The sequence below is a fragment of the Python bivittatus genome, unplaced genomic scaffold (assembly GCF_059951505.1).
Source record: "Python bivittatus isolate LINGU-HERP-01145 unplaced genomic scaffold, Pbiv_v1 ctg000330_np1212, whole genome shotgun sequence".
Taxonomy (NCBI): Eukaryota; Metazoa; Chordata; class Lepidosauria; order Squamata; family Pythonidae; genus Python; species Python bivittatus.
Genome location: NW_028277058.1, coordinates 34,773,488 through 34,786,975, shown reverse-complemented (window position 1 = coordinate 34,786,975; position 13,488 = coordinate 34,773,488). Strand labels below are relative to the sequence as shown.

At 39.9% G+C, this 13,488-nt stretch overlaps 1 protein-coding gene across 1 annotated transcript; it reads left to right on the top strand.

Annotated features, from left to right (window-relative positions):
- Positions 1–25: 25 nt before the first annotated feature.
- Positions 26–12,606, top strand: WBP2NL (WBP2 N-terminal like). Its single transcript, XM_007428435.3, has 8 exons — positions 26–170; positions 4,002–4,110; positions 5,191–5,326; positions 6,899–6,991; positions 7,769–7,963; positions 8,630–8,773; positions 9,554–9,630; positions 10,756–12,606. The coding sequence occupies exons 1-8, from the start codon at positions 112–114 to the stop codon at positions 10,801–10,803; spliced, it is 861 nt and encodes a 286-aa protein (XP_007428497.1). The 5' UTR covers positions 26–111; the 3' UTR covers positions 10,804–12,606.
- Positions 12,607–13,488: the final 882 nt, after the last annotated feature.

Sequence of the window (13,488 nt, the reverse complement as noted above, 5' to 3'; positions counted from 1 at the left end):
GGGAGGCGGGCCTGCGTGCCACGAGGTCACGGCCTCTACGGGGCGGCTCTGCCGTATTTGGCGAGGGACGAAAGAGAAGGACCGCCTCGGTCGGTGCCATTGGCCGGGAACATGGCGGTGAACAGGAACCACTCGCTCGGCGGCGGGGTTATCCCGCCCCACGGGGAAAGGTAACCGGAGGCGAGGCTGGACTTGGCGAGTAAGGGGCGGCGGCAAGAATCGGGGGGTTGTGTATCCTCGAGGACCACGAGATACGTGTGGGGCGCTTATACCTGAGCAGCAGGATGGGCGCCTGTAATGCGCTGCAGAGCGACCCTTCCCTGGGAAGCCGTCCGGTTTCCTCGGCCTCAAGCGCCGCGCCGGAGCTCGAGAGCAGCTCGCATCTTTCCAGCACCCGGAGCGGGATTGTGACGTGTGCCCGATTGTCGAGAGACTGTAGGGGGGTTAGGCCCCTCCCGCTCCGGTCTTGCTCTCCCCGGGATTCTGACTCCTGGCCGGGAAGCGCGGTGGTAGCAAAGCAAACCTTCACGGCTAGTTTTGTTCTGTTCTGTCTCACTGTAACCCCAAACAGGCTGCGCGGCCTTTAGTTCCACTTCCCTTCCGTGCAGAAATCTGCGTTCAGTAGTGCTGTTGTTGTTTTATGACGTGGGCCGTAATTGTGACACACATACTTTTTCCTCCCCTTGTTAAGCTTTAGTAGGTACGAATTTAATTCAGTCTTCCCCAGTCTAGGCTGGTTGGGAATAATGGGTGTATCTAGAGGGCAACTTATGTGGAGGGCAGAGAGTTAAGGAGACTGCATTATCGAATACATGTTCTCTTTCCATCATACCATAGATAAGTACAATTTGATAGGGGGAAGGAAATAAAGCCTGGGCCCGAAATACATTTCTGTATGATTTTTCTGGCAGGCTCATCGCCTAAGAGGAAATATGTTGAAGTAACTGGCTTCCTAGGAAAACATTGGAAAGTAGTTTCCTTACGTTAAGATAGTAGTACTCTACTAATACATTAAAACAGATGAGTTGTGGATATGGTATTCCAGTTTTGCTCTTCAAAGGGTATCAAGTGTTTGGGACCAAGGAACAGTTTGTCATATAAAGGCCACACTAATTTTTTTTCCTACACAAATGGAGCATATGGTAAAAGTACACTTTGGATGAGTTAACACAATTGTAATTTTCCAAGTGGTTTCAGCATCATTTTACGCATGTTTGTTAAATATAAATAACCCTGCTATTGCTATTTTCATTGGTACTGGAATTTACGTTATCACCATTTGATAGTAATTCCTTATGTTGCATTGTCTCTGTCTCTTGGATGTGGGATTGTACATTTCAGTACTGAAATATGAGTGACTATGTCATAATAACTTGATTAAACAAATGAGGGTAAATATTTTCAACTCATCATTTTTCGCTTTTGTTTTCCTTGAAACAAAAAGACAATTACAGAATTATACAAAAACAAACAAAAAAATGGTACAGCAGAGCTGTGATACTGACATAGGCCTGGAAGTAAAAACAACAAGAGTTAAATCAGAATCACATGATTTCTACATGATCAGTGGAGTGCTAAATTAAAAAGCTTAACCTTGTTCTCAGCATTCTTCAGCAGTAACAGGTCACCATTTTTTAAAAAAAGAAATCCTGAACAACAAATGATTGCTTTTTGATGAAAATATTCAGAATTTTGTGCAATTTTTTCCCCATTAGTTTTATTTACTTCAATTTCTGAGGATTTTCAAAGGCAGTTTTATGGACAGCACATTGCAGTAGTCTAGTGGACAGAAGTGCATGAGTTACTATCACTAGGGCCTCCAACTCCAAGTAGGGCTGAGTTGGCACACCACCCAAAGGTAAAGGCTCCTCTGGCCATGGCCTCCACTTGTCTCTCCAGCAGTAGCATGAAACCAGGAAGAACTTCAAGTTGTAGAACTGCTGTTTCAGAGGAACACTATCTTGTCTAGAGTGTAAAACCAGAGCTGAATAGTACCTCTTTCCTACCGGGATTCAAATTCAGTCTGCTCTGTGTCATCTAGACCTAACAGCCTCAGATAGAGTCAGGAACTTCAGCTTGGCCCTGCCCAACATGGAAATATGTAACTAGGTATCACCAGTGTATTGATGATACCTGTCCCTGAACAGATTGATGACTCCTTTATGTAAGGGAGAGAAGACATCCCACAAGGGAGCACACACTGGGCCAACTTGACCCATCACCACCAGCTGGAATTACCTACTCCTGAAGGAGCAGAACCACTGTAAAACAGTGCCCCCACCTCCTAAACCTGGCAGAAGAATATCATGATTAATTGTAATGAATGCTGCTGAGCAGTCCAGGAGGGATCCATTCTCTCCAACCAGGTCCCAGTCATAGGACATCCACCAGAGAGATGAAAAGTGTTTCCATCTTTTGTTTCTTCTAGATTTCTGACTGAAAGGGGCCAGATAATCCATTTTGGCTAGGTGCTCTGCAACTGACACCCACTTTCTTCCCCAAAAACTTGATCAAGAAGGGGATCTGGAGACAGCAATAGTTATTCAATATGGCTGGGGCCAGGGAAGGCCTCCTGAGGAGGGAGCATCACCCATTCCACAAAGGAGGCACTGACTGCCATCTGGACTCAGCTATCTGCCCCAGCCATCCAAAGAAACCAGAAGGAACATGGATTTAAGCCAGAGGTGCCAGAGAACACCGTTTCAACTTAGAGTCCAGACACTGAAAGAAGTCCCAAATAATATTAAAAGACACTGACCCAATTTCCACTTTAGACCCTACCTATGAAGAATCAAAGGTTACATGACTGTGAATGGCTTTATTGGCAAAATGTTGTGCAGAAAGGTCACAGTGGCCTGATGGCAAGTCTTCCTGCCCATCTCTGTTCAACACAAAGTAGCCCATCTAATCAATGCTACTGGGCTATAATTTGTCAACAATAAGGGCAAAGAAGTTCTGATACTATGCCACGCTAATTGTCATGGAGTAGGCCTGAACAAGGGTCCTTACCTATTTTCCATCAGATTCACTGTTCATCTTCCTCCAGTGGTGCTACAGGCATCATTTCTGATGCTTTTATCTGGAGGTCCTCAGTAAACCAATGAGTCCCCTGGTTTGGCTGACAGAGCTGCTTGTGGGCACTCATATCAAATAATTCATGATGAACTGCTGTAGTTCTAAATAACTAGTTTGTTTTTGGAGAATAAAAAAGAAAGAAAAACTATTTGCATAATCCTGCATGAGTATTTGATACATTTGGTGGGGTGCTGGGAGAGTATAGATATCTTCCATATTAGTTATTGAAATAAGAATAGATAGTTGTGTTTCATTATAATCTGATTTTATGCAAGTCTGCTTGGTGTATAACAAACCTTGCTCTGAAATAAGTGCACAATGTTACAGCCATAAATTTTCAAACTAATCCAGGGCTTGTTGAAAAATAGCTTAATGAATAAGTCACAGTTGGCTGAATTTGTTCCAAATTTTGGCATACTTTGGTGGGCAGATCCAGTCATCATAGAAGTAAGCATTTTATATGCAGGGAAGGAGATCTCCCCCTTGTCACAATCAAAATTGTTTGGCTCTGTACTTAACTATCAAGTTGTTTAGTTCACTTCCAATAGAGGTGATTTGTGACAAAAGCTATTTTCCAAGCAGTGCTGTTGAGTGATCTGGAATGCTTTTATGCAGATTTCAGTTTTATACATATAGGTATAAATAAAGAACACAAAAGAGGCAGATCTTAAGGACTTAACAGTAAGAGCAAATAACAATAATAATAGATATTGCTAGGCTGGGGATAGTATAGTCACTAACGTTGCTAACTAGTGTTTGACTGGGAAACTTGTACTGCAATTTAAACAAAGATGATCTCCTGAGCCACGTTTTCTGGACTGAGTTTAGTAAACACCCTTTAATAAGTTTTGCAAGTTGATTCTTCATCTGTATTAATAAACCTAGTTATATACTAATGTATCTGTATCATATCTCCTTCCTTGAAGTATTCTCAAGCACTGTAAAGATGTGGAGCTGACTTTCTCTGAGGTAACTGGCAATCCAGAGATTTTCAAAGGCACCAAGAAAGGAATGGTTTTTCTCACTCCATTTCGGGTAAGTCCTGAGTGAAATCCAACCTTCCTAAGTGAAAAAACAAGGGGGGAAATTTCCCCAGTTAAGCTTCCAAAACAATATTTTCAGTTTCTGAAAACACATTTTTAGGAATACTCAAAGTAGTACGGGTTTTCTGCAAAACTCCTCCTCGGTTTGGTGCTTTTACTTGACTCAAAGTTACCTGTAGTATCATAAGTGAAGTTAGTGGTTAGGAGTGTTTTTTCCCCCCCAATTTAAGTGTTTCACATCTAGGATCCTATCTAAAACAAGTCATGCTTTAATCATTTACACGCTCTGACTGAACTGCTTAATGCCTTCCATGTGGAAGTCTTTAAAATTACCTTTCAGTTGAAGCCACTGGAATAGTTGTAGTGGTCTGGCTTTTGGAACTGGTAACACTGGTATAGTACCAACTGCATCAACAATTCAGTTTCAGACAGAGTTTAATGTTTTAAATACTTGAGAGTAGACTATTCAAAGGATTGACTGCACTCATCTTGTGTGGACTTTAAGAGTAGCCTATGGTGTTTTGCTTGCAGGCCTGCTGTCAGGATCCATCAGGTTGACAGACACTAGAGATGAGTCCTATATAGCATAGAATCCTTCTGTTTCTGGAACTGTCTCCAGCTCAAAAAGAAAAATAGACACACTTCATCACTGTTTTGAAACTGTTTTAAAATGTTTGCTTTTGTGTGTGAATTAAAAGGATTGTGAGTTGAGTTTTAAATCTTTTGTATATTATCTCAGGATCTGGCATACGATTTTCTTTTAGTTGGTCTGTGCATGGTTATTGAGATCTTCACTGAAGACCTGCTCAAGCAAGAAACAAAAGTTATAAGAAGTATAGCTAGACCATGCTGAACAGCCTTCTAAAAGATACCTATCTTGATTGGTTATTTTACTCATTTAGGAAGAGGCTTTTAGGATGTGTTAGCTTTGGAGTAAAAAATATTATGATTCCAAATGTAAATCTTAAGCTGATGATTTGATATGGATGTAGATTGCAAATATTTTCATTTCTGTGTTAGCTTTCCTGTGCTTTTCTTAAAAAAAATGTGAAGACATAAATTTGTTTTGCAGGTTATTTTTGTGTCAAAAAACAAAGACCCAATGATGTCCTTCATGATGCCATTCCACTTGGTGAAGGGATGCTCCATTGAACAGCCAGTATTTTCTGCCAATTATATCAAGGGAGTAATACAAGCAGAACCAGGAGGTATGTATCATCAGTTATAGAAGCAAATTATTTTTTTTTTACTTTTTTGGAGTAATCATATGTAAAATCAAACTTGAGGGATTCAATTTGAACTTCCATTGTAACTCAGAACTATACATCCACTGAAAATCTGTGGCAATGTCTCTTTGTAGGTATATACCCACATAACACCATTGCTCCGCGAGCTGCATTGGGTACTGGTTTGCTTCCGGGTCCAATTCAAGGTGTTGGTTATCACCTTTAAAGCCCTACATGGCATGGGACCAGGTTACCTGAGGGACTGCCTCTTCCCCACGACTTCAACCCGTCCCACCTGATCACACAGAGAGGGCGTGCTCCGGACCACCTTGGCGAAAGAGCTCCGATTAGCAGGGTCCAGAAGGCAGGCCTTCTCTGCTGTAGCCCCCGCCCTTTGGAATATCTTGCCCCCGGAGGTGAGATTGGCCCCCTTGCTCCTGGCCTTTCAGAGGAATCTGAAGACCTGGCTCTGCCATATGGCCTGGGGCAAGGAGGGAAGTCATCAAGTGTGGGGTTGGCTAGCCCCTTAGAGGCCTGGCGTTGCTGCCTTGAACCATCGGCCTCCTGGACTTTTTCCTTTATTTTTTGTAATTGTGTATATAGGCTTTTAATTGTATATTTATTTATTGTTTTTAATGAGTTGTGAGCTGCCCAGAGTCCCCCATTGGGGGGAGATGGGTGGGGACAAATTTAATAAACAAACAAACAAACCAGTAATGGAACTTTTTGATAGCTGAGTGTTATGTCTGCTATCCTTCATTCAATACTTTATGAGAAATTTCACAATTCACTCTAACTTGATTTGGGGAAAAAAAGTAAAACTGGATTTTATTTTGAAAACTTATTTTTAAAGACATTTTTTTTTTAGATTTTATTATCTTGCCTTTATTATTTTTACAAATAACTCAAGGTGATGAACATGCCTAATACTCCTTCCTCTGTGAAAAGATGGGATATACAGTGAAGTTAGGGTTATTCGGCAATCTTCCTCCCATCCCACAGCTTTGGTAAAGACGGTGAGGTTTTGGCCCTTTTTACTTGAGTTTAAAGGGTTCTTTAATAACATAGGTAGGCTAATCCTACCAGAGGCTTAATACGCCTATTGAAAGTTGGTAGCTCATCTCTGGATTTCAGTAATACAATGTTGAGGGACCTGCGGCTGCCAAAAATGAGATAGTTGTGAAGTCCTTGGGGTTCTCTGAGCTTGGTTCTTTTCTTGCAAACATTTCATTACCCAGCTAGGTAACAACTTCAGTGCTAAAATGGGATGGAATTTGCTCTCTGTTTATGTACTGTGGCCTGCCTTGCCAGTGCTGGTAAGGGTGGGGGTTTTGTTTTGCTCTTCTGGTAGTTCTTTGATTGGCATGTGTTTGCTGCTTCATTGTGTGCCTGATAGGATACTCTATTATGGTACTATTTGTTGAAGCTATTTCTGAACTTACCTTGTAAACTGTTGATTGAAGTCAAATCATGTTCAATTTATCCCTGTTTTTGTCTTAAAAACCTTTTCGGAAGCTGCCATAATTAAGACTTTTAACATAATTTTTTTCTTAGGTGGCTGGGAAGGTCAGGCTTCATTTAAAATGAGCTTCTTCAGTGGAGGTGCCATAGAGTTTGGACAAATGATGTTCAAGCTTGCAAGTGATGGTAAGACTTCCTTCTCACTTCCCTCCATCCGAGGCAGATCATTCTGGAGTTGATTTCTGCTTCTGATGGTAATACTTGACAGATGTACCTGCTGATAGTTCTTCAGTCATACTTAAACCCTAATGTAAGGTCAGTCCTAAATGCTGCTATTCCCACCTCCATTACATGTTTTTTATTACATTATTTCCAACCCAACAGAACGTTGAAGAAAAACTATGTAAAGAGCCTTGGACCCTATCTGTCTATCAGCAGGATAACTCTCTGAATAGAATGAGTCCAGAGAAGCAGGCAAAATAAAGACTTGAGTTCAAGAATGGGTTGGATTAGGTTGGCAGCTGTGGAGAAAAACATTATGGAAAAATATCCCCATCGTATCCCTATGGCAAAGGCAAATGGGTGTTGGGCAGTGACTTGGAATGCTGCCTGTTCCATTCTAAGCCCCCTCTCTTCTTCCAGTCACATGGCCCAGAGGGGAGAATACACAGCCTCCCCTGTGCTTCCATGCATGCATATAAACACATTTTGTTACTTAGAAGAAAATATAGACGCTTCCAGTGACCACTGCAGGTAAACGGCCCAGAAGCTGTACTCTCTAGTTTGCTTAATTTCATAATCTTGCTTGGAGTGCATTACCTGCAAAAACATAACGAGCATGATGGGTGAACTAATCAGATAATTTGCTTAAATTCCGTATAATTTTAATTGATTTAAGACATAATTATTTAAATTCCAAGGTTTCATGTGCTGAATTTGGCTTATTAAATATACTGTGTTTAGCCTCTAGGGGAGTCCCAGTTCAGAGTTTCGGCTATGGGTATGCACCACCACCTTTTCCTGGTGCTTATGTACCTCCACCGGGGAGCTACGTTGTGTCACAGCCAGCTTCTGGAGCATATATTTATATGCCTGCACAAATGAATGGGTATGGAGTTGCTCCACAGCCTATGGGATATCCATATGCACTTCCTCCAGGTGAATTTTTAACCATCTTTATAAAATATTGTTATTCAGAACTGAGCTGTCTCTTTTTGTTTATTATCTAAGATAAGTTTTGTGGGTTTTTAAATTCTTGTTCCTTTTTTTTCCTCTTCATTTAGCGTATAAAATGTTTTTAAACAATCAAATATCAGACCTATATAATGTTTGTCTATAAAATGTACTATAGAACTATAAAATAGATAACTATTCCATGTAAATGAAATGACTGAAAAAATTAGCCAGATCTAGGAAATATGAATAGCAACATTATAGAGCTGCCACTGTGAAAAGGATTATGATTGAATATATTCATTTTGAATGGGATTACCTGTACTAAAGATAGAATTAAGGCTTGTCTCTGTGGCTCATAGCTTCAGGTATTGGGTATGCTGTTTACCACATCCATTCTCCACAAATGATTCTGCTGCTGTCCTATATATTATATTATACATCAAGAGGAACAGTTGCAGGATCAGCACAAGCATACAGATTGAACAGTAGTCATCTCTCTTTGAACATGTAAACGATTTGGAAAAGACTTCCTGATTGATTTTTAAAGAAAAAGGTGAAATGAAAGAAAATAGTCCATGTGAACCTGCACCAGCATACTGTAAATACATCTGTGATATGTTTGTACATATATACATTTTCTTTCTTTAGGTGTGTATCCACCACCTCCTGGGATGAACTCTATGTACATGGCACCTCCTCCCCCATATCCTGGCCCTTCTGCTGCCGGACCTTCAGCTCCCACTGAACCAGGACCTTTAGCTCCTAGGACCTGGACAGAACCCGGAATGTCAGGTAAGAATACAGGATTGCTTTCGCTTAGAACTGGATCAGTTGCATTGTGCTCTTAGTTATTATTTTCTGGGTTTTAAGTAAGTTATTTGAGGAGCAATTATTGTCATGTTGTTTTAACCAAGTTGTTTTCTTCTGATTAAGCAAATATCCTGTTCTTTGAAACACCCCTATCTTAAACATAAACTCTCAAGATGAGTTGCAAGAGCCCCCAGCAGCCCCCAGTCCCAACTTTGTACTTAGAAACTCTGCAGGGTTGTGCTACTGGAATTTGGTGTTAAGCCTCTGGTAGGCTTACTACTTCCTTATTTTGGGTACTCCCCCCTCCACCCTGTCCTGGAAAAAACCCAAGTAGGAAATTCTGGCCCCATCCCTTCCTGGGTCATCAGTGCCATTCCACCTATGGGCATTAGCTGCCTAAAGAATAATAAAGGGGGGAAGAGTGTGACCCCTGCTTGTAAAAATATGACCAGATTCTGTTTTATAAATTATATACTCTGTTTGATACGCTAATTGTTGAGATACAGTTAGCTGACACTTCTTGATCTCAGTCTCTGATCATTGTGGAATCTTCTGTCTCTTGCCTCCCCAAAATATATGTGGTTAACATGTCTAAAAAATTTTGAGTACTTAGCCTTGTCCAGATTCTTCCTTATTCAGGCTACAAATCTGCACTTTCATTTTATCTAGAAAATCATGGGAAGGCACTAGACAGCATTTGTGAATGTGAATAGTGTTTGCATTTGTTTTAAAAGTTCTGCCTGCCTTTTTTCTTTTTTGTAGGTGCCAATAAAGCAGCAGAGGCAACTTCCAGTGCTTATTATAACCCAGCCAATCCTCATAATGTTTACATGCCTATGGTAAGGAATTGCTCTAGAATTTTGTGGCAGAAGGTGGGGCCAAGGGAGTAGTGATTGTCCATCCTTTTTTTAGGTAGACCATCTTGTCTTGAAAAATTAGGAGAGGAATTTCTGAGAAATAAGTAATGAGTTCTGTTATGGACTAATCCTCTGTTGTGTTAATTTAGTTGTGTCTAAACTACCCAATTCTCAGTTGTAATACTTGGTTCAACCACCAAATGAGAATAGATATTCTGTAGCACAGCGGAGGAGCAGATTTGGTTTTGTGGTTCTAAAATTTTTGCTGTTCTGGCATTTAGCTAAATAAAATCTGCAGCTGTTTACACTGAACATAATTTTTACATTAAAGTAAGAACACCTGGCATTTTTGCTTTCTACTGTACAAGCATAGTAATACTGGGAAGCTTTGAATTCTAGAGAAAATGAGGTGATATAGATAGATAGATAGATAGATAGATAGATAGATAGATAGATAGATAGATAGATAGATAGATAGATAGATAGAGTGTCCATGTATTGTTATTTACTGTATTAATTTTAGGGTGTTCCTCTCCTTTTTTTTTTAAATGAAGCAGCGGTATCCATGTTTCATTGTCTGTTTCTATCCCATCTGATCCCATCGATTATAGATAAAATTGACTGATTATGTGCCATCAAGTTGTTGTTGACTCTTAACAACCAGGTAGAAAGATTTTCACCATGATCATCTGTCCCTAACCTGGTCTTTAGGTCTTCCAATGGCACACCCATCACCACTGTAACTGAGTCCATCCACCTTGCTGCTGGCTGTCCTCTTCTTCTCTTTCTTTCCACCTCTCCCAGCATTAGAGCCTTCTCAAGAGAGCTAGGTCTTCGCATAACCACATATTACTGGGTAGCACTGAACTTCCCTTATAAAGATGTGAAGAACAAGAAATCTTGTGGCTTGAAGTCCCTCATTATAGTTGTCCATCTTGTTACAGATCACATAAGGGACTGCACTGGGATGTCTTAATTTAATATTGACTTAAATTTTAAGAACTCTGAGATATTTTAATAGCGGGCAGAAATTATGAAAATGAATAAAACTCAAATGTGCTGTATGTTAAGTAGGAATGTGTCAATTAAATATGATTTTCCTTTTAGGATCAACCACCTCCTTATGCACCACCTGAGGAAAAGAAGAACAACTAACAGGAGCCCAAGCACCACCTTCTCATGTTTCTTGACTTTGAAGACTTTGCCATTGCTGCTGCCTCTTGCTTTTTTTTATCTCTAGGCCATCCTGTGTCGGTAGCATGCATAGTATTGGACGATGTTACACCTGCTGTTAAACTTTCAGCATGGCAATACAAAAGAGCGGTGACAGCAGTACTTTCCTAACTAAGTGCTTTTTGTCCTGAGGCTAGAATAGGACTGCCGTGACTGTTTTAGTCCTTAATTTGGAGGGAAAGGTGAGCTATAAAATACATATAAAGCAACTTCACTTATGCAGGGATGAAATATTCAAACTTTATGTATAAACAAAACACTTTAGTAATGTGACACAGATATTCATGAAGGAGCATTCTGTTTTTCTGCATATCTGTTTAATACCATTGGTATCTGCGTGGTATTTTCACTCCATGCAGATTAATGCATAACAGGGAATTTTCAGACACCTCTATCTCTAGAATTGAAAAAAGCTTTCCACTGATTTCTAGAAATTGACAGCTAAAGAGGAAGGGATGACAGGAAGGAGATACAAAAGATTAATCAATTCCTACCTTTTCTTCTCAGTAATTGTTGCTGCCTTCTGGTTTTTAGATATCGTGCCACATACAGCTGTGCTGTAAAGATTTATCTCCACTTTCTGTAGCATCACTACTTTATCCTTCTGGAAGGATGCCAGGTAGAGATAGTCTCGCTGTATGTGCATCTGAAGAACTGCACAGCAGGTTTCTCTGCTTTCAATTTGGCTGCAGGACCTGTGTCTTTAAAATGTCTTCTGTCTGGTGTAAGAGTAGGGCAGTGAGTCTTATTCAAATTAGCCCAGAGTATCTGTCTGCCCTGACCATACAGCAGAAAGGAAACTAGAGTTGAAACCATTTATGTGAACTGGAACCAAAGATATGGCTTTATAGCTAGCTGGATTCAAGAGGACTAAAATAAAATATAATTAAGCAAACAGTGTAATAATATCTGGTCCAGAAGTAAGAGCAATAAACAGGCATTCATTATTCTAGGAACAGGACTCAAAATCTTTGATCTCCTGGAAATCAGTTCATTTCTAACTAGTAGCAGCTATATAACACAGAATATTGTATCTAAAAGGAAAATACTTTTTTCTGCTACAGAAAATGGGAATGAACAACTACATTAGTAAAGTCCTGACATGAATATTGAAGCAATTTCTCTCTGTTAGGCTTCTGTACAGATTTAGCCGAACTACACCATTGAGAGAAAGCATTAGACCAGGGATAGTGAGGTAGCAAAAATATTAAAACTCCATACATGAATAAGAAACCATGTTTGATAAGATTTCTGCAATTAAATAGTATTGGAAGAGATGGCTTGAATTTGAATTTGAAATAGAGAAAACTAAAAATAGGTTTTGTCCATGAGCTACAAAGAAGCAACCAATATTCTGGGTTGTTTTAAGCATTTAATAATGACTTTTCATATGTATATTCCTCTTATATTTGTTCTTAAAAGAACTATTGTTCCACTAATATAGTGGAGAATACAATTTGCATTTAGGAAATCCGTTCTTCCCTCCTTGATGCTAGGGCTGTACTTCACAAAGAAAAACTCAAGACATACTGGTATGTGTCATGGATACTTGTCTATTTTCCCTTTAGTAATTGAACTTATTACTCGGTAAAAAATATGAAATAAACTTTTTTCTAATAAATGCTTTCATTCTGAACACAAAGGCATAAATGTTTTCCATAACTAAAGTTAACTCTGTTTATATTATTTTTGAATTGCACTTTAATACAGAAATATTGAAACCTTTGTATTTGTGTCTGTATTGATGTCTTGATAATTTGTCGTTTGTGCAAGGATCAGTTCATGTGGGCTGGAAGAGGATATAGTTCCTTTCTTTAAAGAATGGTATAGAAAACTCTCCTAGGTCTAGGCAGAGAGCCTTTTCTGCTGCAGCTCCCGCTCTATGGAACATCCTGCCTCCTGAGATCCGGTGTGCCCCCTCCCTCATGGCCTTCAGGAAAGGGATTAAATCCTGGCTCTGCCAGAAGGCCTGGGGGCCGGAGGGGGGCCTGCACCTGTGGAGATGGCTGGTGGGGTGATGGGTTTGTCCCCCCCGCCAGCACCTTGCAGGTTTTTAGGGCTAAAAATTGTAGGAGGTTTTAGGGCATTTTTAATATATGTTTTTAAATTATTTATAGATTTTATCCATGGTTGGAGGGACTTGTGTTTTTTCTTTTTTATTATTGTGAGCCGCTCAGAGTCACCCGTTGGGGGAGATGGGCAGCATACAAGTTTGATAATAAATAAATAAACAAACAAACAAACGATATCTATTTGAATGTTGTGCCTAGTAAGGTCTCCCTCAAGCTTGACTCAGATTCCCATCCAAGATCTAATCAGTTCTGACCCAGTTCAAATCAAGTTCTTTATTACAGGTCAATGACCCAGACTAAATAAAGCTTATTAAATAAAACCTACAAAGTAGAGCTACAAGACAGAACATAAAAAATAAAGCATACAAGATAAAAAATATACAATCATGTTTGCAGTATTTTGCTGACAGCAATATGTTTACAAGCTGCAAAAATAAACTTTGCAAGTCCCAGTTAACTTTTTGAGGTCAAGTTGACACTGTGACCTAGCTTCTTGCCAGGACTAATGTGCAACATTAAACTTTCTCACTGAAGC